The following is a 25,279-nucleotide window of genomic DNA, read 5'->3' on the forward strand; positions in this document are numbered from 1 at the left end:
CTGGGATATTTTACGCACTTGCATTATACCCTGTTTTCACAGAGCAAGGCTCATAACTGTTTGTTTGTTTGGATTGTTTGTGCTATGTAACAGCATTCCCTTCATCAATTGGGAGTGAGTCCATCTGGGTACAAGCAATGCCAATCAAAGAGATGAAATATAGATGCTCATATCACTAACTGACAAAGCTAATCCTGTGTTTTCAGGTCAGGGGTATCGGTCCCTCCTCCATCGGGTGGATATGGGGGCTACCAGCAAAACAGAGGTAAGAATTGGAATACCATTCAGTGGAGCTCTTGAAAAAGAGGCTTAATGCATGTGTGTAAAGAGTCAGCACAGATTAGCCTGTGCAGTCAGAACAGGCTAGTTAGGATCAATACTCTCCGCCTAGACTTGATTTTTGTTTTAATGAGACTTCCTTAAAATGAAAAATTTCATAAAAGCAGACAGTGCTGTCTGTTCCTGATTAGCTTGTGTGGTCTGCTCAAGCTAATCTGGGACAAAACTTTATGTAAAAGCACAAAGCCCTATTTTCCCATAGTGCAGCTCAATTACAATTGATAAGGTTCACAAGTGATCAGACATCACTGAGTATTGTTGTTTGTTTTGGTACATACTAGGAATATGCCAAAATGTAAGATGACTTGGGATGTATTGTGTAGGTTTTAAATTTGCACCTGACCTGGTATTTATATGAGCCATGCTATGGGGTAACAGGGCTTAATGCTTGTTCGTAAAGTGTCATCCCACATCAGCCTGTGAAGTCTGAGACGATACTTTCCGCTTCTATGGATTATTTGTTTAAAAAAGTCCCTTTTAAACGAAAATTTACGGTAGCTAAGGCAGAAACTGTCGTGCCTTTTAAGCCTGTGCACACTGCCCTGGCTAATCTGGGACGACACTTTACACACGTGCATTAAGCCCAGTTTTGTCAGAACGAGGCTCATATACTTTCTGAAGCTATTTGTTTTATTCCATGGTGTCATTGTTTGGTCCGCTATGCCTGAAGTTTCTGTAGACCATGGTGTCATTGTTTGGTCCGCTATGCCTGAAGTTTCTGTAGACCATGATGCTGGAGAGAATGATTAGGCGATAACAGCTAAGCTATTTTCACACTTTTAAATGCAGTATTTGTTCGTACACTTTTAAGGATGGTTCTTGTTTGCACACTTGAGTGCAGTTTTTTTCCACACTTAAAAGTGCAGGTTTTGTTGGCAGTATTTAGTGCAGTTTTTGTTTGCAAAATTTAGAGAGCCGTTTTCGTTTGCCATGTGCTGTGATTGTAACAGAGGCTTTTCAATATTGAGAACAAATACAATTTTGAATAACAATTCTTCTTATAGCAAAGCTCAATTCGTTCAACAATCTCTTGTTTGTTGTTATCAATGAAAATTTTATTGCATCTGTCTATGGGTCATAACTCCTTTTCAGTTTTGCTCATAAAAAATAACATTGTCTCCCTTGTTATGCTTAAGCAGTCTCAGTTGGTATTGCCTTGTGATCTAAAATGTGCACATGAAAATGGATATTTCTTACCAGACACAAAGTAGCTGTATATATATATAAGAGACGTGGCAAATCAAAATTAGAAATCTGTTCATTGCATGCACAGTCATCGATAACAGGAAAACGGGACCAGTTTTAAGGTGGAATAAAACAAAATCAGCTCCTGATTGTTCTGCTAAAGAAATATTCCTCATTTTCATGTTCAGACTTTTGTTATAAAACTTGCTTGGGGCTGCATATTTAACATGTAGGTCAGAGGTCAGCAAAAATGAATATGAACCCTCATCAAAAATAGAATAGTGTATTGTATATTTTATAATTTTGTGAGTTAGTCAATGTGGTACAAAATACAAATATCAATAGCATACTAAGATAGTGATGTAATTCATTGTAATTATTTTGTATGTGGTTCAAGGACTCTGTTTATCAGACTCAAGCTTATTTTTCCAAATGCGACAAAAAATCAAATGATTGACTAAATGTTTGTTATGCCAAAATAATAAATAAATAAAAAAGAACATGCTCTATCATTTATGATCAATTGAATAACTTTATTTTTTCTTGCGTACCATTTTAATGATAGTACTGTTTACTTAATATGTAGATAAAGTTACTTGAAGATTTCAATAAGCCTTAAATGTTGCATGATATAACACGAGTCCAAAAAATCTTGATAAAAAGATAAAAATATCTTGTATCAACAATTTATGTCATTGTATAACTTAGCCTATATCCGCTGTTACATTGTTCCTTGTTATATGTTTGCTAATGCCATATTTCATAACTTTATGTCAGAATAAAATGTATGCTTTAATGCCATTTTAAACAATAAAATCTCCCTGCTATAAATTACACGTGTAAAACCTGCTCATGATTGTCAAGTTTCCATTTTGAAGTACTTGTACAGGGTTGAAGTCATAAACATGGCATTTGAAGCCATTCCTGAAAACTCGTAAAAACTTGCCAGTGTGCAACTTATGGCATAATTCTGTGCATTTTGATTGGATTCGGATCAAGGTTTTGCAACAATGACTTGCACAAATGTGTACCTATAGTTTTTCTGAGTTGCAAATACTTTGAACTGCCAATCACAATAACAGACTCTAAAATCATTATGAACACTCAATTTCCCCTTAACAAACATCCCAATAAATACAACTCCCAACTTATACCGGCTCTTATTAGAAATAATTTATAATTTTTTATAATTTCTGAACAAGAAAATATAAAAAATATGACAGAATATAAAGTAAACTTAATGTATTTGACTATATAGCAACACATATATAAGTGTGCAAGCCACTTTAACATTAGATCCTTTTAACTCGAAAGAGCCTATCATGTTATTTCAGATTAGAGATACTTCACTGGCTAGTGAATTGTTTACTTTGAGTTTTTGATTGCAATACAGTTATCTATTAGTATCTAGTGTTATCACCTTTTGGTTGTAAGTATCTCATGGGATTTTAGGAGTGAGTATATTGATTGATAAAAGTGCGTTGCGCTATGTGTTTTTAGTCTTGGGGTACTTATTTCATGTTCAACCGCCCCAAGCTTGCAGTCATCAGTGGTTTGTTTTGGTTGATTGTCCATTGGACAGCAATAAGATTTCTTTGTTTGCTATTGCCTACTCAACCAATGAAGTTGTCCCTTGGCAACAGATTTATTCATTTGGTAAAATGAGACCTGTGGCTGTTGTGGGTTTTTTTTACGTTACATGACCTTTTCTCTCATTTCAGATATTCAGATATTGTACTTTGGATTAATATATTTATATCAGTTTGATACCTGAATAGTATAAGTCGTGTAGAAATAAAATTGTTTTGTGTGTTTTAAGGTTATCCTTTAAATGTGTTTTATAAACCAAAGTTACTCATGTCTTCATAAATACAGAATTCAGTTGACAGTGTATGAATGTAATAATAGACACACTGTAAAAAATCATTAAGGGATTTTTTAGCAATATTTTTTTTGCTAATATGTCAAAGTGCGGGATTAAGTAGGGATGTTGTTGTTGCAAGGCCATGGGCTTGTTTCAGGGTCATTGGAATAATGCAACAGTGCTTGCAAAATGCCTTGACTATTTGTCCGTCTGTCTGTCACACTTTGCGTTTAGGTTTCGAAAAATGCTCATAACTTCTATGTCGCTTCATATTTAGTATTCATGTGTATATGGACAAGGCCTTTCCATACGCACACAAATTTTGACCCCTTGACCTTGAACTTAGGGTCTACATTTCGGTTTCGAAATCTGCGTTTAGGTTTCGAAAAATGCTCATAACTTCTAGCAAAGCGTTTATCGGGGGCATATGTCATCCTATGGAGACAGCTCTTGTTTCAGCTTATTTCTAAAAGTTTATCAACACCACATTTCACTACCAAATGACATTTTGAGCAGAAATCCAAATAACTTGAAAATAAAAGTAAAATCATGTTTGTTTCTTATCCCTAGCATTTAAGGGCCAGCCAGTTTTACCTATAAGACACCTTTTACTGATGAACATCTCTACTCCAGATTCTTATACTTTATGCCTGGCTTTTTGCAGGAAAGCATGTTGCACCCATTGATTTAATAAGTCGCTCGGTTTGCAGCCGGTCTTGACAAATCCATCCCCCTGTGGGGCTTGAATCTTTGACCTCCAGGGTGTTGCTTGGTGTGCATTTTAAGTATTATTTAGTTGTGTGCAAGCTTTGGTGTATACTGCATCAGGTTACGTGGTTCTATTTCCCAAAGGGTTTTTCCCTACGATTCTAGTTTCATGGATTGTGAAACATTTCATAATTTGACTGTCCATTTGTAGATATGTCCCATGTATCTATGGGCCAAGGCTAAACATTAAAACAGCTTTCTGTTTTGTTATGACATGCAGTGACACAATCACTTGTAATCATTTTGAGTTTGATAGCCCTCCATCTCCCACTGACCTAAATAGGCTGCAAACATGTTTGGATTATCAATGTTATCTAACATATACCTTTGTGTATCAAGAACAGTGGGCATTTTGTTTTAAGCCATGCTTGCTAAAATAGTATTTATTTCAGGGTTTGTCATTATACTCGAGTCAATGTGGACTACTATGCACCTGTCTGTGGGTAGACTCAAACTCTGCAGTTCAACATTCAAACTTTCAGGCATTGTCCCTTTTGAGAAAAAGTTGTGCGTAAGTTTCCAACTTTAAAAATGACAGAAGTTATGCCTCTTTTATCCCTCGCCAAAGTCAGAGGGATTTACAATTGGCCTTTTCTGTCAGTCCGTCCATCTGTCCATCTGTCCCAAGCTTTTTAGGGCTTTATAGATATCAATAAGGAGAAGTGCCATGCAGAATAACCATAACCCTACACGTTTTTAAATAAGAGTTAATGCCCTTTGTTTTTTTGTATGATTTCATTTTTTAGGGCTACATCTCAGATAAGATACAAGATTTCAACATGAAACTTTATGGGTGTATAGATATCAATGAGGAGAAGTGCTATACACAAGGACCATTACAAACACTTTATGAAATATTATTGCCCTCTGGTATTTTAATGTCCCCTAGTCTATACTGGGGGACATATTGTTTTTGCCCTGTCTGTTGGTTTGTTTGTTGGTTTGGGTCAAACTTTCACATTGGCCATAACTTTTGCAATATTGAAAGTAGCAACTTGATATTTGGCATGCATGTGTATCTCATGTAGCTGCACATTTTGAGTGGTGAAAGGTCAAGGTCATCCTTCAAGGTCAAAGGTGAAATTTTGCAACATTGAAGATCGCAACTTGATATTTGGCATGCATGTGTATCTCATGGAGCTGCACATTTTGAGTGGTGAAAGGTCAAGGTCATCCTTCAAGGTCAAAGGTCAAATATAGGGGGGGGGGGGGGGGGGGCACAGTGTTTCACAAACACATCTTGTTGTATGATGTAATATTACAGGGCTATATCTCAATTACTATTTAAGATTTCAACATGAAACTTTGTGGATGGTATATATCAATGAGGAGAAGTGCTATACACAAGGACCATTACAAACACTTTATGAAATATTATTGCCCTCTGGTATTTTAATGTCCCCTAGTCTATACTGGGGGACATATTGTTTTTGCCTTGTCTGTTGGTTTGGGTCAAACTTTTACATTGGCCATAACTTTTGCAATATTGAAAATAGCAACTTGATATTTGGCATGCATGTGTATCTCATGTAGCTGCACATTTTGAGTGGTGAAAGGTCAAGGTCATCCTTCAAGGTCAAAGGTGAAATTTTGCAACATTGAAGATAGCAACTTGATATTTGGCATGCATGTGTATCTCATGGAGCTGCACATTTTGAGTGGTGAAAGGTCAAGGTCATCCTTCAAGGTCAAAGGTCAAATATAGGGGGGGGCACAGTGTTTCACAAAAACATCTTGTTGTATGATGTAATTTTCAAGGCTATATCTCAATTACTTTTCAAGATTTCAACATGAAACTTTGTGGATGTTATATATCAATGAGGAGAATTTACTTGCACAAGAACCAGAACCATACTCTTTTTAAAATAAGAATTATTGTCCTTTCTTTTAGCTCTGCTCCCAAGCCTCCCATCCATAAAACGAAATTTATTGAGGGGAGTGGATATCAAATCAACAAAATGGCATGTTTAAGTAGAATTTCTGAAACATTATTAATGTTATTATAGCCTTAAAGGGGCCTTTTCACAGATTTTGGCATTTTTTGAAGTATGCCATTAAATGCTTTATATTCATAAATGTAAACATTTTATTTTAAAAGCTCCAGTAAAAAATCAAAAATAAAATTTAAAAAAGGAGAAAAAAAGTAGCCCACAGCAGGGTTCGAACCAGTGACCCCTGGTATCCTGAAGTAAAAACGCATTAGCCAACTGAGCTTTCCTGCCAAGTATACATAAGATGCGTATTTTATACGTTATATAAGCAATCTTCGTAGTTTCACAAATTTAAACGACAACAACAGAACTCTCCAAATTATTCAATCGTTTCGCGTTGCAACGCTTTATAATTTTTAGGTTTTTAAATCGTCAAATGATGCATATAATGGCTAAATTAGACCATGGCAAATGTTTAGCAATACTGTTTCCTCACAAATATCATAACTAAACCGAAATATGCGAATCTGAAACAACTTTTTTCAATGTTGTCAATTTACCAAACAGTGAAAAGATCCCTTTAATAAGCAATTATATACATATCTGAAACAACAACACCCAGATATGTTTATTTGCTATGCAACATTTGTATATTGAGTCTCTACTTATCTTTATCAAATCATGACCATTGGGTCATAACTTTTATTTTCCCCTAACGGTTTCACCGGAGGGGACTTATGGTTTTCGCTCTGTGTGTCCGTTTTTCCGTCGGTCCGTCAGTCGGTCACACTTTTCTGGATCCTGCGATAATTTTAAAAGTTCTTCGTATTTTTTCATGAAACTTCAAACATGGATAGATGGCAATATGGACATTATGCACGTCATTTCATTTTCTTCCTACGTCAAAAATTGTGGTTGCTATGGAAACAAATAATAAAATTAAAAAATAAAATAATCTGACAATGGTGGAGCCGGTAGGGGACATATATTGCTTGGCAATACCGTAGTCTTGTTTATAATGACTTACATTTCAAAATAACTTTAAAAAATGGTTTCCTCTTTAAAGTCTGAAGTCCTAAATGTTTTAAAATGTAACAGTATATTGTGGTTCTCTAAACAATTTGCTAAAAAAGTGCACATGCGGTCAACCTGGCCACACTCCTGGGTCAAAGTTTATTGTTACATCTTGCTTCATGTTACTACATGAGGCATCGGGGGAATCAAACCACTAGTGTGACAAGTTCTAGTTTGAAGCTGTTTAATAGATGTGTCAAACAAAATAACCTGTTAATTTGCTAATTTATTTGTTTCGGGGAGGGGGCTGAAAAGATACAATACACACACAAAAATATTTTCTTTCTTGCAATTTATGTAACATTAATATTTTAATCGAATGAAACATGGATAAAGTAAGTGGTATACATCTTATCATTTTTCTAAAATGATTAATAGCAAACTCTAGAGCCAATAATTCATTTTAAAACTTTTAAGCTGTTCAAAAGTTGATCAATCAATTTGTTTTGCACATAGCCCTATACTTATATCTGCAGGGTTTTGCATCCTCCCATCCATGTACCAGCATAGAGCCCATGCAACCTCCAATCCACATTATAATCCTATATATTCCCATTTACAGTAAAATGTAAACACAGACAGAAATACCAGGTATGGTTTGACAAGTTGGTGTCATTATTGTATGTTTTATAAACAAGTTTGTATTGCAATCGCTGTATTTGATGTAAACAGGCCCGTCACTTGTTGATCTTTCATGCCAGGGTACATGTGCTGGGAGGAATTCATGGGCGCTGATAAATATTGTCGCCTTCCCCATTTTGGGAGGTTGGCTGTACACTTGAGCCGGCTGTGTTATGGGTGGGGATTCTTAATGCTTGTAAGGGAATTAAGAAGTAATTATTAAAAAACAATATCACGTATCGTTGCTATAAATAGTAACAAAATGACGTCGTGAGCGGGCCGTTATTCATATCTAGCAGGCCAATATCAATTATATCAGCCCGCTGAGCCGGGCCGATTTTTAATATCAGAATAGAATGGGATCGCGCTGCTTATACGGAACAAAATGGCGTCCACATTCAGTCTTAGCCAACGGTGATCAATAAAATTAAGCCACAATTCAACAAAAGAATTTAACATAATTATGATGACACGTAGCACACAATTTGGATAATACAAATATCGATTGAAACTGAAACTCATCTGTACATTAAATTGATGCCTCTATTTGTGTTTTAACAAGATTCATTAAACACTGTGAAACAGCAAAATTTATAGAAAAAGACACACATACATGTACCTCGATGACAACTTAAATCCGGTTCTTATAATAATAAAATAACAAAGATTTTTGTAATTCCTTTTTTTGTTATTCCATCCGTTTATCTACTTTGATTTTTAAATCAAACATTTTTTTTAAACGATTGCATCGAATGCTTATTACTGTCACCATAAACACGATTTACGAAATCAAATGTCGAAGCGATTATTATGATTTTATTTCTATCGAAGCTCCCAATTATGCATGACAAACACTAAATCCGAAATACGTTTTGGAATCGTTTGATGCTTAAAAAAATATTAAACTGTTAAATAAAAACCCTCCACGTCTGAATTGTTGTCATAAAATCCAGAGAGTCTAGGTAGTTTCGTCATTAAAATTACGTCACATGAGGTACGTCATAAATTGCAAAATCAATTGAATGAAAATAAATGTATGGAATGCTGGTTTTGTTTACATTTTACTGAAGGACCAAAATAGTATGATAAAATAATGTGATATAAACGAAAACACACGGCAGAGCTGGGCCCTCGGGCCAATATGTCGGCAGCGGGCCGATTACAGACGTCTGGCCCTGCTCTGTTGTGTGTTATTGTCTTACTATAATATGTAGTTGGAATAAGACATCAATAATGGAAGAAACTGTGTCTTTTCAATGCATTATAGGCAGTTTTATCAGGCATATTTATAAATTTTGACAAATTATTAGAAAAATTGACATTTGCATATAAAATTGCAAACTATGAATTGATTTTACTTAAAGGGACTGTCAACCACGAATGATGAAGAAAATAAAAGTTGTAAAATACCGTATTTTTTACAATTATTAGTTTATATTGATTAACATATCACGATTGGTATATTACATTACTTGAAAAAAGTTCATATTTTCAGTATATTTGGTAATATAATTTTGCAATGTGAAATCGAAAGTACATCGCGAAAAAATGTGACATAACGATATACACACTATAAGTAACGCAAGTAGATTGATCATTTTATATATAAAATATATACATTTCACTACGCATGCACAATTTGCATTCCTGGGTTTACCACGTGATGATGATGATGAATCATCTGGCGATTTTTATAGTTAACTGGTAGTTACCTGGTAGACATACTCAGTAAAATTTATTACCGAATATACTGAAAATATGAAAACTTACCAACTTTTTTCAAGTAATGGAATAAACCAGTCGTGATATTTTATTCAATATAAACTAATAATTGTAAAAAATACGGTATTTTACAACTTTTATTTTCTTCGTCGTCGTGGTTGACAGTCCCTTTAAAACTGGATGTTTAAATGGATTTTAAAAAAATTCGAAAAGTGCATGCATTAACACAATTTAAATACACAGTTTACAGTCAATAAAAAATACCATCACTGTTAATGAAAAGGTCATGGGAAAATGCTTATGATACTTAATATATAGACAGGATATTACAAAAATACATGCAGAACCTAAAATTAAAAGTTTTGTTTTAGAAATCACCAAAATGATATGCATTCCAAATTTGATATCTTATTCAAATTTCATGCTATTCAGTGATATTAATACATTTATATCTAAAAAATGATAACATTATGTATAAAAACAACAACAACAATTAATGAATACAGTTTATAAGTGTAAATGGTTAAGAACAATTGATAAATCAGTGTAAATCTATATAAGGGATTTATCATAGTTGATGCATGTTAATTTGTACTGGTATAACAAAGATAGACATTGTAAAGAAATGAGATCAAAAATTAAAAGCAATTGCAAAAGTTGAAAAGCAGGTATAAACATGTCATTAAAACAATTGTCATAAATCTGTTAATGATTTCGCTGGTAGTTTGGTAGGATTGGCTGTATCAATTTGCAATTAGTAGCAATGCTGATTGACATTGAGTCAGTAAAGGAGTGTTAAATGGCTCAGAAGGGATCAGTGTCCAAGGTTTAGGGACCTCCACACTAATTGCTGTCCTGGAAAAGTCAGTGAGACTGTATTAAGTATAGTGATTCATCATGATTCTGTGTGTTTTACCATGAGAGAAGTCATGATAGATTCAGTACCAGGGTGCAGGATCACGTGACTTTGTGGGGTTCACAATTGAACATTAATGGATGTAAACGGTATGTGGTTTTATTCGGCACCGACCTAGTATTCTCTATGTCTCTGTTTAACTTGAGCAGTCTGCTCAGGCTAACCTTGAACGACATTTAACATGCATTCATTACTTTCTATTTTGCCGGAGCGTGGCTCAATTATTAAAATTGATATACCGGATATGATATAATTATTATGATTTAATAATAATATTAATATAATAAGAATCACAAATGCATTTTCAACCATTACAAGTGAAAATAAGTGTGTTACTCAGCTATTGATTTTTGAATTGTATAATTGTAAGAAATTCTATCTGAAATACCTGTATAAGATGATTGTGGAATAAATCCATGGCTATCCCAGCCATATATGGCCAGAGAAGGTGTAATGGATGAGTTTTCCCAACCCTTGTCATATCAGAGGCATCTCTGTGGGAATTCCCTGTCAGTGATGTGACAGCTGTCAGATCAGACCTCTTTTTTGAAGGGATTGTCTATCCTACTTGACAGTGTACCATTGCTCTGTGAAAAGAGGGGTTTAAAGCATGTGACTTAAGTATCAGCCCATCTTAGCCTGTGCAGTTTCCACAGGCAAGTCAGGGACGACACTTTCCCCTTTTATTGTAATTTTCTTTTAAAAGGAATACTGTTTTTGACGAAAATCAAGTTTAGGTGGAAAGTATTGTCCCTAATTAGCATGTAACTGCACAAGCTAATCTGGGATGACACTTTAAGCACATGCATTAAACCCCCTTTTCACACAGCGATGCCCGTTTATATGCTGGCTCTCTTTCTGTCTGAGAGCATTGATGCATTTTCTGTTGAAGGATAATGTATGTTTGTAGGACTGTTCAGATTATAATAGGCTAGTCCACATGTTTAGTTTCCTGCATCTTGCTTATAAATTTACATTATATTAACTATTATTACATCTTTATTTCGACAAGCTTAGTTGTTTGGGAAATGTATAAAATGTTAAGGGTATCCATAGTCTAGTTATGAGTATCAACATTTTATCCTCTAGATCATGTTCATTACTTTAGTTTCTTAAAGAACAATGTTGTTTGATAAGGGTGTTTTTAAGTTATTTTTTAATGAATCAGGCTGCCAAATGAATGTGAGCCATTAACACCAATAATTGTCAGGCAGATGGATAGATACCTCCACAATTAATTAGCATGCTGGTTCTCTCCCCTAATGAGCTCTTCAGGGGATGGAGGTTCTGGTGAGAGCTCTTCAGTGTCTAGAGATAGAAAAGATGCTATTCAGCTGGCCTCTTCAGAAGGAGATGCATTTGGTCACTTGGAACTGTTTGTGTGTAGCCATTGATAGCATTCAAACTGGCAGAAGGTGTCACTAGAGTGATACATTTTTCAAAAGCTCTTCACCCATTTGAGTATTGTTAGACAAGTCTTCATCATCATGCTAGGCTTTTAACAAGGCAAGTCTTGAAAAGTCTTTACGAACACTCATACTCCATTGTTAATGTTTCTGATTTGCATTGTCAACAAAATTGTGTTTAGCTGCAATTATATGTCCTCCAGACTATTTGATCAACACAAGGTTTGTCCTATATTTTCTCACTAATATGGACGAAAGATTATCCCTGCCTTGCGTGTCACAGTGGGTTTGATTGATCCCTTTGCCCTTGCAACTTCTTCAAGTTCAGTTCCAAACCTCTGTTTCTGAGGGTTTGAGTCAAAATTTGAGATTACATGTAAATAAAAAATAAAAATCTTTGAAAACGATTTGTTAAATTCTGATCTGTGAAAGTTTCTTGTTATATACATTGTAAAGCACAACACCTTTCTTATAATTAATTTATGTTTATGTTTTTAACGTTGAATAGACATCAAACAATTCATATGTTTCTAACCGAACATATTCAGTGTTTTGCAAAAAAATACTCGTGCATTTTCACTGAGTTATTTTGAAAAGAAAATCCCTAACAGGCATTTTAAAACTGCTGTTTATTGCTTTATGAATAAATACCCAGATGTTCTAACAGATCTTTTTTCCAGGTGTTGTGATTTTTTTCAAAATTGTGAAAAAATGAGCTACAAACTTAAACAAAAAAAATGTTTGCGAATTTCTCAAAATTGTTAACAATGGCCATTTATTAGAAGGAAAAAAGCCCTGTCTAATACAGTAAATACAGAGTAATTTTACAAAAAATTCTGGCTTCAATCTGAGTTCCAGGCAGGTGTATTACTTGCCTAATATTTGTTGCCAATACGAAGACAGACGCGGTTTGTTTAAGTGATTATAATTGATATTAATCTGTACGTCTTTCAAGGCAGCCTTTTGTTAAATATTGACAGTGTATTTGGTTTTGAAACATGAAGAGTGCACACCTGTTAATGTCTCAGCATTAATCCCATGTGTAGCCCTTTTAACACCACTCACCCCATGTAATTCCATGGAAAACACTCGTACCATCTCTGTACTTCATGCATATCTACAACATTGTACACTTCAGTGAATCTTCAGAACCTCATTCTGATTTGTTTACAAACACTGCTGAAAAAGCACTGCCTTCCTCTTGTAACAGTGATTGGCTTGCTCAACTTCTCATCAAGAGGAATTTGATAGATTAGAAAGCAGCAGTAGTGTCTTCACTTCCAATTGCCAACTCTAGACCTCATTGTGTGTACTTTAGCCTCTTAGTAACATGGAGAATAATCGAGTTACATTGAAAAGTACCTGATGTAAAACATAAGTGGAACTTCATGTCCTCAAATAATATACTTCGGAAAAGAGGGGGAGGTATTTGTCTTGTTGAAAGGCTTGTTCAGAACCAATCTCAACCCAGAGTTGTCATTCCATACTCTCACATACAATCTCTGCCATCACAAGAAAATCCTACCAGATTTGGCAGGATTTTATTTTTTTGTTTAAGTATTATATTATGAAAAGTTGTATATAGTTATAAAAAGTAGTATCTTTTTTTTTTAATAGTGTCTAAGTTGAGGTTCATAATTGTTTAGCTCGGCGTTTTCGGAGAAAACCCGAGGTATTGTCATAGCCAGCTCGTCGTCTGACGTCCGTGTCGACTGCTAAAACCTTTACATTGGCTCTAAAATCAAAGTGCTTCCACCTACAACTTTGAAACTTCATATGTAGATGCACCTTGATGAGTTCTACATGCCACACCCATGTTGGGGTCACTAGGTCAAAAGTCAAGGTCACTGTGACCTCTAAAAAAATACTAAAAAAAACAAAAGACAAGCTTTCAGTTATTCAAAACTGCACCCGTAGCCGAGCATGGCACCTGTTATGTGGTGCTCTTGTTTAAAATAGTGTCTAAGTGTTCATGATATAAAAATAAATTACCTAAAGTAAAAGTAACAATTGGAAAATTATTGTACCACGTGGCTATGCTATCATCACATGGCTGAATATGAAAGCAGGGATTTTACCGGTATCCAGCTATGCTGGTTCCAGTAGAATGTGCGGGGTTGGTTGGTGCCATAATGGGCCTGTAGTGTTGACCCAGGCCTGATGAGTTGCCTGTAATCTGCCCATCGCCTTTACCTGAGATGATGCTTCATGGATTGTTGAGGCACGAATAACCAGCCTCTGATGAGAATGAAGTCTGCTCAGTCGGCAGAGGGGAAATTTAAATTGATGGAAAAATACTTTGGACAGCTTTTGGCCATCTTGAAATGACAAGGACGATGTTAGCTTTGGTCTCAGAGCCGTTTGAATTAAACGTTTAATGAAGCAGTTACTGCTTACGTTTAATTAAGCAATTACTTTTTATATGTCATTCTCTGTCTTTAAAAAAAATATTAAAGGCTTGCAACGACAGTTTTACTTGTTTTCTGAGCCATTTCTAACAAGATCCAGTGTATTTCTTGGCCAATATTTGTGTCCAGTACAAGGGCAGACTTGATTTGTTTAAGTATTTATAATTGATATTAATCTGTACATCTTTTAAGGCAGTCAATTAGTTCAATATTAAAAGTGCATTTGGTTTTGAAACATGAAGAGTTCACACCTGTTAATGTCTCAGGACTTATCCCATTTAAAGTCCTTTTAAAACCAATCACCTAATTCCATGGAAAACACTCATCCATCCTCTCTACGATCTCTATACTTGATGCATATCTATAATATTGTGCACTTCAATGAATCTTTAGAACTTCAATTCAGATTTGTTTACAAACACTGCTTTTCCTCTGGTAACAGCGATTCTCTTGTCAACTCCTCTTGAGGTGGAAGTTGATAGATTAAAAAGCAGAAGTTGTGTCTTTACTTCCAATTGCAAACTCTAGACCTCATTGCGTATTCTTTAGCCTCTTAGTAACATGAAGAATAATCGAGTTACATTGAAAAGTACCTGAAGTAAAACAAAAGTGGAATCTCATGTCCTCAAATATTATACTTTGTGAAGGAGGCGAGAGGTATTTGTCTGTTGAAAGGCTTGTTGAGAACCTGTTGAGTGTCATAATGGGCCTGTAGTGTTGACCCAGGCCTGATGAGTTGCCTGTAATCTGCCCATCGCCTTTACCTGAGATGATGCTTCATGGATTGTTGAGGCACGAATAACCAGCCTCTGATGAGAATGAAGTCTGCTCAGTCGGCAGAGGGGAAATTTAAATTGATGGAAAAATACTTTGGATAGCTTTTGGCCATCTTGAAATGACAAGGACGATGTTAGCTTTGGTCTGAGTGCTGTGTGGATTCAACGTTTAATGAAGCAACTATGGCTAATATGTCATTCTCCGTCTTTTAATAAAGGCTCGCTACGGCGGTTGTTCTCGTTTCTCGGAGCCATTTCTGGCAGACGAGATCCCATGATTAACAAGTTGGACAAATCAGTCGGTTGTCAAGTGCCTGGAATTGATGGCTGATGTTAAGACGTGGTTAATTCTGATCATTATATGAGATTGAAATCTAGCTTGTGTTTTTGCCAATATTGCCCGAAGGCAGAGACGGAATCCAGAAGTCAGAGCTACGTGATATGTTATTGGTAATTTAATTTTGAGATCCTTGCAAAGATTTTTTATTCTTTCATTCTTAGAAAGAGGAAATGTCAAGAAAATAAGCATTGCTTAATTGACAAAAAAAATTCTTAATTCATTTTAAACTGATGTTTGTAATACATGTTTATCATACATAGGAAAAATGTTTTTGAACAAAATAGTTATAACAGTATATTTTAACAAGAAGTTTAGAGAGAACCATAATATTTTAATTAAATGTAAAAATATGCATTAACAAAATGTTTCAGGACTTTTAAAGAAAATACTTATTTATCTGAGAAAATATAATATCTAGATACAGTTGTATGCATTTTCTTGATTCCTTGTTCTGTTTAAATTTAGTAACAATTTTGTAGCCTTCACAAATATTTAAGATTTACAGCAAACAAACTGTTTTTAGATATTATATTTTCTCAAATAAATAAGTATTGTCTTTAAAAGTCCTGAAACATTTCATAAATGCATAGCAAATTACCCTCAATTGAAATAATCTCCATTGGTCAATAAAATCCCACAATTTCTCCATAGCCAATTCAGGGTTGTTGATTATTTCCAATAGCTCCGCCTCCTGATGGCATCCTGGGCACTTTCACAACCAATTACGCTTGACAAGGCCAAGTCAATTACCAGTGCAGCGAACCTGTAATTGAGTTGTAGATGGTGAAAGACCACTCAATATACAATGTACCCAGTTCATCGGGCTGCAACAATGGCCGTCAATCCAACTGCTCATTGTGGGGACCCCCCTTTTGTTGCACAAATTACATCGGTCAAATGACCAATTATATTTCCCCACACATTTTGCTTTTAATCTCAATCTTTGTGGTACTGGTGTGGTTTGAATAAAGTAAAGATTTCTAAAGTTCTGGCTTACAGTTTTCTAAATATACTTTAACAAGACCTCAAACTACTTAGTCTGTTTCTCAAAAAGTTCTTTCTTTTTTACATGATTAGGTGTAACGAACAACTTTTTATTTTAACAGACTTTGCCTTTGTAGTTTAAAATAAATTCAAATGTTTTGCAGCAACGATTTATAGCCCTATGCCCTGTTACTTCATAGAAGCTTGTTATTCCATGCACGGAGATGTCAACTCTTGGATTTCTGTCAGAATTTTCTCAAGTACCTGACCATGTAAGCTTCATTGATTTCATTTTCCAAGAAGATTAATACATGTTTAATTTGCCATCCAAACAGATTTGTCCTTTTCTCAACGATTGTCTTTGAGTGAGGTGACGAGGAAAATTGGTATTTTGTTTGTCAGTCAGTGGCCGCTCGATAATCACCGACGACGAACAATAACTCGACAGGGGGCACATCTGCTATAATGAATTGATGTCGAGGCAAATTACACAGTAATGATTGGTTAATGACGGATTGGAAGGTTTTACCCATGATTCTTCTCAGCGTTCAAAGTGTGGTCAAAGTTGATAATGATGTGTTTAATTTGTCCTCTGTTATACACATTTTGTTTGATAAATAGATTGTTCAATTGATTAACTGTTCTTGCTACGTGTCTATGTTTGGAACAGTGTCTTTTTTCACAATAAAATGGAATGAAATTGTAAATGATTTTGGTCTCAAAATGCAAGTGATTGTTTTTAGTGACTTAACTATAAAACTAAAATTGAAATATGTTAAATTGCTATTGAATTAACTGCATAACGAATTCAAACTTATGAATTAATTAAGCGATACATTTGTCTAAAAGACATGTGACTGCTATTGACTTTATTGAATGATACATTTGGTCTAAAATACATTTGATTGCTATTGACTTTATTGAAGGATACATTTGGTGTAATAATTAATTTTATTGTTATTGACTTATTGAATGATACGTTTGGTATCGAAATTTATGTGATTGCTATTGACCTTATTGAATAAACAATTTAGTATAACAATACATTTGATTGTTATTGACTTTATTGAATGATACATTTGGTCTCATAATGCATTTGATTGCTTTTGACTTTTTATGTCCCCCACCACTATAGTTTTTGCCCTGTCTGTTGCTTTGCTTGTTTGTTTGTTTGCTTGTTTGTGCAAACTTTAACATTTGCCATTACTTTTGCAATATTGAAGATAGCAACTTGATATTTGGCATGCATGTGTATCTCATGGAGCTGCACATTTTGAGTGGTGAAAGGTCAAAGTCATCCTTCAAGGTCAAAGATATGGGTCAAAATCGCTCATTTAATGTAAACTTGCAATATTGAAGATAGCAACTTGATACTTGACATGCAGGTGCATTTCATTGAGCTGCATATTTTGAGTGGTGAAAGGTCAAGGTCATCCTTCAAGGTCAAAGGTCAAATATATGGGGACATAGTGTTTCACAAACACATCGCTTGTTTGACTGTACATTTGTTCTCAAAATACATTTAATTTCTATTTCAAAATACATTTAATTTCTATTTACTTATTTGTATGCCCCCGGTGTGTTTGGCATATAGCATTTGATCTGTCTGTCAGTCCGTCTTTCTGTCCGTCTGAAAACTTTAACATTGGCCATAACTTTTGCAATATTGAAGATAGCAACTTGATATTTGGCATGCATGTGTATCTCAAGGAACTGCACATTTTGAGTGGTGAAAGGTCAAGGTCATCCTTCAAGGTCAAAGGCCAAAAAAACTAATCAAGGGAAGTAACAAGCTTAAAGGGAGATATTTTTTATTTATCATTTGGCATGTACAGATCATTTTTACAAGAAAGTAATTTTTTTAAAGGGGTATAATCAAAAACAAATATAAACTAGAAACGGTGCGGCAGAGGCCGACGCGTATCCCCACGCCGCATGTTTGACCCAGGGGCGCCCCAGGGTTGGTAATGGGGCCATGCATAGTTGAGATTGACAGTATTGTCATAAGAGAAGTTCAGTATCAATTTGAAGTGAATTGGTGTAGAAATGAAGTTAAGTAAAAGGCAATTTTGGGTGGGTGTGGCCTATGTGGGCGGGGCGCCCCAGGGTTGGTTATGGGGCTATGCATAGATTGACAGTATTGTCATAAGAATAGTTCAGTATCAATTAGATTGGTGTAGAAATGAAGAAATTATAGTAAAAGGCAATTTTGTGTGGGTGTGGCCTATTTGGGCGGGGCACCCCAGAGTTGGTACTTGGGCCATGCACAGTTGAGATTGACCGTATTGTCATAAGAGAACTTCAGTATCAATTAGAAGTGAATAGGTGTAGAAATGAAGAAGTTATAGTAAAAGGCAATTTTGGGTGGGAGTGGCTTATGTGGGTGGGGCGCCTCAGGGTTGGTAATGGGGCTATGCATAGTTGAGATTGACCGTATTGTCATGCATAGTTGAGATCGACCGTATTGTCATAAGAAAATTTCAGTATCAATTTGAAGTGATTCGGTGTAGAAATGAAAAAATCATAGTAAAAGACAATTTTGGGTGGGTGTGGTCTATGTGGGCAGGGCCCCCCAGGGTTGGTAATGGGGCCATGCATAGTTGAGATTGACCATATTGTCACAAGAGAGGTTCGGTATCAATTTGAAGTAAATCGGTGCAGAAATGAAGAAGTTAATGTAAAATAACATGAAAAATGAGTGAAAATCACTGACCCGGCCCCGCCCAAACCCCCATAACTTTTGACCCAGGGGTCAGATCAAAATTCCAAATAGTGCAGTGTCGCACATATGCTCATAGCTACCATGTGTGTAAGTTTCAAGGTTCTAGTGCTTATTGTGTAGGAGGAGATAGTGGCCAGGACGGACAGACAGACGGACGGCGGAGATAACCACAATATCCCCACGCTTTTGAAAAAGGGTGGGGATAAAAAATCAAAGCGGCACAGTAGGGGGCATTGTGTTTCTGACAAACACATCTCTTGTTTTATAAAACCTTTGGTCTCAAGATAAATTACAAGGATTGCTTTTGAGTATGCTACGACTGAAAATCTGTTACAAACAAACAATAAAAGAGCCATGACTTCTTGGAGTAGTGCAGTAGTGCAGTGAACACATTAAATTCACCAACAGGTACCTATGCTGTCATATCACTGATGTACTGATGGTATTTTCATCCCCTCGTTCAGTGATAAAAGGGTGACCGCAGGTGATCACAAGAACAATGGGGCGAATGAAATATACACACTTGACAAGTGTCCCTCTCACACCTAGCGTTTCTGTAATTGTGGCTAATGGAGCTCTAATCCTATTCGAGTACCTCTTAATAAAATACCTGTGAAAAAGAGCGTGTAGCTTTCGTTGACCAGTGACTCAATTAGTTTGTGTCTGCATTTTTGGAGCATTGAAATTGGATCAAAATGGGATATTTTCAAGAAGCTGCCGAAGACTGATGGCTTTGTATTATTTTAGTCATTTGAGGAATTTCATCCTTTCACACAGCAAGTTGGCCGCTTGAACTACAATAACATGAAGTATCATTTCCGTGCAATTTTATTGAAACAATTTGAAAAAAATAGTATTGTTGTTATGGGGGCTGTTTTTGTTGTTTAATGTGATTTGATGCAAACGATGTTGTGGTGAAATTAAATGAAAATTTGATAAACTGTAAAAAAGTGTATTGTGTTTTCCCACTCACAAACAAATATGCTATTCTCAATTTCAGTACTAATGTATACTTTAGAATCTCTCTTTCTCTCTGCAGCCATAAATGATAATATTATATTCAATGTGCTGAAGAAATTTAAATATACTGCAAGAACACAATGCATGTTCAGACTTTCCAATACTAAGTAAATCAGATATTACAAAGAAAACACAATGTTCAACAATGTCAATTCAAAAATGCCATAAATGCTTTTACTTTTCACTGCAAATATTGCGTTTTTGCTCAAGGGTGACATGTTCGGTATATTTCAGGTGGTCGCGATGGTTACAGCGGTGGTGGGGGCTATGGTGGTGGAGGTTATGGCGCTAGGCAGCAGTCTGGGTATGTGAATGGAGATTGTAAAAACATATGGCCGCAATCAATGTTCATTTAAACAATTTGTTTGGGGAAGTTTCGATGTTGTATCATCGTACACATAATACATATTTTCAATTTTTAGCTCACCTGTCACGAAGTGACATGGTGAGCTTATGTGACCGTGTGATGTCCGGCGTCCATTATGTGTGCGTGCGTGTGTGCGTGCGTCTGTCAACAATTTGTTTGTGTAGACAGTAGAGGTCACAGTTTTCATCCAATCTTTATGAAATTTGGTCAGAATGTTTACCTTGATGAAATCTGGGTTGGGATTGTATTTGGGTCATCTGGGGTCAAAAACTAGGTCACTAGGTCACATAATAGGTCAAATAATAGAAAAACCTTGTGTAGACAATAGAGGTCGCAGTTTTCATCCAATCTTTATGAAATTTGGTCAGAATGTTTATCTTGATGAAATCTGGGTTGGGATTGTATTTGGGTCATCTGGGGTCAAAAACTAGGTCACTAGGTCAAATAATTGAAAAATCATAAACAATTTGTTTGTGTAGACAGTAGAGGTCACAGTTTTCATCCAATGTTTATGAAATTTGGTCAGAATGTTTATCTTGATGAAATCTGGGTTGGGATTGTATTTGGGTCATCTGGGGTCAAAAACTTGGTCACTAGGTCAAAAACTAGGTCAAATAATAGAAAAACCTTGTGTAGACAATAGAGGTCGCAGTCTTCATCCAATCTTTATGAAATTTGGTCAGAATGTTTATCTTGATTAAATCTGGCTTGGGAATGTATTTGGGTCATCTGGGGTCAAAAACTAGGTCAAAAACTAGGTCAAATAATAGAAAAACCTAGTGTAGACAATAGAGGTCGCAGTTTTCTTCCAATCTTTATGAAATTTGGTAAGAATGTTTATCTTGATGAAATCTGGGTTGGGATTGTATTTGGGTCATCTGAGGTCAAAAACTTGGTCACTAGGTCAAATAATAGAAAAACCGTTAACAATTTGTTTGTGTAGACAGTAGAGGTCACAGTTTTCATCCAATCTTTATGAAATTTGGTCAGAGTGTTTATCTTGATGAACTCTGGGTTGGGATTGTATTTGGGTCATCTGGGGTCAAAAACTAGGTCACTAGGTCAAATAATAGAAAAACCTTGTATAGACAATAGAGGTCGCAGTTTTCATCCAATCTTTATGAAATTTGGTCAGAATGTTTATCTTGGTGAAATCTGGGTTGGGATTGTATTTGGGTCATCTTGGGTCAAAAACTAGGTCACTAGGTCAAATAATAGAAAAACCTTGTGTAGACAATAGAGGTCACAGTTTTCATCCAATCTTCATAAAATTTGGTCAGAATGTTTATCTTGATGAAAACTGGTTTGGGATTGTATTTGGTTAGTCAGGTGAGCGATTCAGGGCCATCATGGCCCTCTTGTTATTTAATTTTCAATGATGGTCAAAATAATGTGGTTGGAAAATAGTTTAGGTCTCTCTGACTGTGAGAAGATAATAATTTTTAAAAGGTATTTGTGAAGAAAATTTTCAAAGTTTGAATTTTTTCATAACAAATTAAATTCTTCAAAATATATATTCAATTTATTATGTTAAAGTAAATTAAACCTGTCTAATAAAAGTTATGTACAACAAATTTATAATTCTTAATTACTATTAAAAAAAACAATAGACCTTTTTTACCAAAACAAAGTTTTCATATAATCCTTGTTCTTGGAATCCAGGCCTAAGTGCATGTGTGTAAAGTGTGCTCCCAGATAAGCTTGCGAAATTCACACAGGCTAATCAGTGACGACATGTTCTCCTTTAATGGTATTTTTCGTTTAAATGAAGTCTCTTCATAGCAAAAATCCAGTTTATGTGGAAATTGTGTTGAATGCACAGGCTAATCTGGGACGACTCTTTATTCACAAGCCCAGTTTTCGCAGAACGAGGCTCATGTAAGATCTGTTTAATGACAGCAAGTATACACTGCTTTTTCAGCTGGATGCCTCCTGTATTACCAAACATCCAGTTTTATGCTCAAAAGTAGGAGTCTCATGCTCAAGAATACATCACCGTCATGAGTTTGCAATGTTTTGTGTTCTTGTTTAACCCTTTTACTTTCTAACAATTTTGCTGCTTTTCGCACAAGCTGCATTCCATCTTTTCCCACTATCTTAATATTTTGCTAATTACTTGTGACTTCCCAAAAGGGACCAGTTATTATTTTTCACGGAATTTCACATCAGTACCAAAGCCATTCGATTTTGAATAGTGCTATAAGTATCATTTCATGTGCAAATAATCTGATAATTCTTTTTATTTGACTGCAGAACCAAGGCAGAATGTTTAAATTTGAAAATAAGGTGCTATGGGGAGAAGTAATTGGTAAATTGGGTGGTGCATGATTGGCCTGTCCTGGCTTGTTAGGGGTGCGCTTCATTCACCTGCCTTGACCCTGCAGGGGTATGATGATTGTGAGAACCGATTGCCTTGGTTGTTACTTGATAACTTTCTTTTTTCAAAGTCTTAAATTAATGCCTATTGCTTGGAGCGAGGAAACTATGTTACCTTGGTTATGCCTCCATTCACACATTCTGTGAACAATAGTCGAAATGACGAACATTAATTTAATGTAAAAAATAATTTCAATTAGTTTTTGCCTACCTGCCTTTGTTTATTTGTTATATAAACATATGTTACTGGAAATAAGCACTGCTCAATTTGTATGCCCCCCTTCGAAGAAGAGGGGGTATATTGCTTTGCTCATGTCGGTCTGTCTGTCGGTCGGTCGGTCCGTCCACCAGGTGGTTGTCAGACGATAACTCAAGAACGCTTGGGCCTAGGATCATGAAACTTCATAGGTATATTGATCATGACTCGCAGATGACCCCTATTGATTTTGAGGTCACTAGGTCAAAGGTCAAGGTCACGGTGACCAGAAATAGTAAAATGGTTTTTGAATGATAACTCAAGAACGCATACGCCTAGGATCATGAAACTTCATAGGTAGATTGATCATGACTTGCAGATGACCCCTATTGATTTTGAGGTCACTAGGTCAAAGGTCAAGGTCACGGTGACCCGAAATAGTAAAATGGTTTCCGGATGATAACTCAAGAAGGCATACGCCTAGGACCATGAAACTTCATGGGTAGATTGATGATGACTCACAGATGACCCCTATTGATTTTGAGGTCACTAGGTCAAAGGTCAAGGTCACGGTGACCCGAAATAGTAAAATGGTTTTCGGATGATAATTCAAGAACGCATACGCCTAGGATCATGAAACTTCATAGGTAGATTGAACATGACTTGCAGATGACCCCTATTGATTTTGAGGTCACAAGGTCAAAGGTCAAGGTCACGGTGACCCGAAATAGTAAAATGATTTTCGGATGATAACTCAAGAACGCTTTTGCCTAGGATCATGACACTTCTTAGGTACATTGATCGTGACTCGCAGATGACCCCTATTGATTTTCAGGTCACTAGGTCAAAGGTCAAGGTTACAGTGAGAAAAATCGTATTCACACAATGGCTGCCACTACAATGGACAGCCCATATGGGGGCATGCATGTTTTACAAACAGCCCTTGTTTTATTTTTCTTAACTGCACATTATTCACAGTTACCGGTATGAAATGTTTCATTTTTACAAACACGTATTTATACTTTTTAAAATATTTTAATAAAAGAAGTTATGAATATAATTTATGCATCAGTGACCTATGTGTAGCTGTTTACCAATGAAATGTTAGAAGCATATAAACTTTAAAGATGGAATTCTTTACCAGGATTATATTTTTATTAAAAAAAATACATTCAAATAACCTATTATTTAGTGATGGATGCGTATCTTACTTGTTTCATCCTATTAACATTCCAGCAGCTATGGTGGAAACAGTGGCTATGGTGGCCAAAACAGAGGAGGCTACAGCAACAACAGTTACAATAGTGCTGGTGGTGGGGCTGGTGGCTATGGCAACCAGTCAGGAGGCTATGGCAACCGCAACATGCAGTCTCAGTCCAGTGGGTACAGCAACTATGGTGCATCAAACTACAATCAGGTTGGTTTATATTAATGAAGATAGGACTGTTGGGAAAGCTCAGGTGACCTTCCTGAACTTAAGTATACTTAATAACTCAACTCTGAATTAAAGACTGCTTAAAAATTGGTTTGTGAATTTGATACTCACAGATTTTTCTATAAAAAAAGACTGAAAACACTCCCAATATAACAATTAGTTCTTATTCATCTCGTTGGGTAGTAAAATTAATTTCTCATTGCAATTACAAAAAAGCATTTGTAACTTGGTGTATGAATATAAGTTATATTCATATTAATATAAAATTGTTCTTGTTCTTTTTTTTTAATAATTGTAGTTTAAAAACTAATGGTGTCATCTGATTTGAAACCTAAAAAAGCGTAAAATAAAATATACTCCAAGAATTGTGAATGGTTAATTTTTTGGATGTATTTGTTTTCAATAACTCCTTGATATGATTATGTTGATATATATTTCTGTTTACTACATCAGGGTTCCTATGATGGCCGCAGTAGTGGCGCCAGTTATGGGGGCTCATATTCAACGTCGTCATCATCATATGGGGCTCAGCCAAGGGATCGGCAGGATAACAGGGTGTGTAGTGGGGACTTATCTCAATAGCAGAGAATTAAACAAGCTGTAGTCTGAAAAAACTAGGATTAATGCATGTGCATAAAGTGTAGTCCCAGATAAGACTGTGCAGTCCACACAGGCTGATCAGGTGCAACATCTTCTGCTTAGACTTAATTTTTGTTTTTACTTTTTTAGGAAAAATGCTTAAAGTGGACAGTGTCATACCTGATTAACCTGTGCTGACTGTAGTGGCTCATCTCGGACGAGACAGTGCGCACATGCATTAACCCATTTT

At 35.7% G+C, this 25,279-nt stretch overlaps 1 protein-coding gene across 8 annotated transcripts in view; it reads left to right on the top strand.

The window, feature by feature from the left end:
- Positions 1-25,279, top strand: part of LOC127870862 (5'-3' exoribonuclease 2-like) — a 74,517-nt gene that overhangs the window by 46,027 nt on the left and 3,211 nt on the right. For 3 of the 8 annotated variants that reach the window (XM_052413403.1, XM_052413405.1, XM_052413407.1), the window contains 5 exons: positions 207-265; positions 20,311-20,380; positions 22,365-22,409; positions 24,252-24,432; positions 24,904-25,005. In XM_052413403.1, the coding sequence (XP_052269363.1) occupies positions 207-265; positions 20,311-20,380; positions 22,365-22,409; positions 24,252-24,432; positions 24,904-25,005 (457 nt within the window). The remainder of the gene's footprint in view (positions 1-206; positions 266-20,310; positions 20,381-22,364; positions 22,410-24,251; positions 24,433-24,903; positions 25,006-25,279) is intronic. The other 5 variants (XM_052413408.1, XM_052413410.1, XM_052413409.1 and 2 more) reach the window with 3 other exon arrangements.

This window comes from Dreissena polymorpha, chromosome 3 (assembly GCF_020536995.1).
Source record: "Dreissena polymorpha isolate Duluth1 chromosome 3, UMN_Dpol_1.0, whole genome shotgun sequence".
Taxonomy (NCBI): domain Eukaryota; kingdom Metazoa; phylum Mollusca; class Bivalvia; order Myida; family Dreissenidae; genus Dreissena; species Dreissena polymorpha.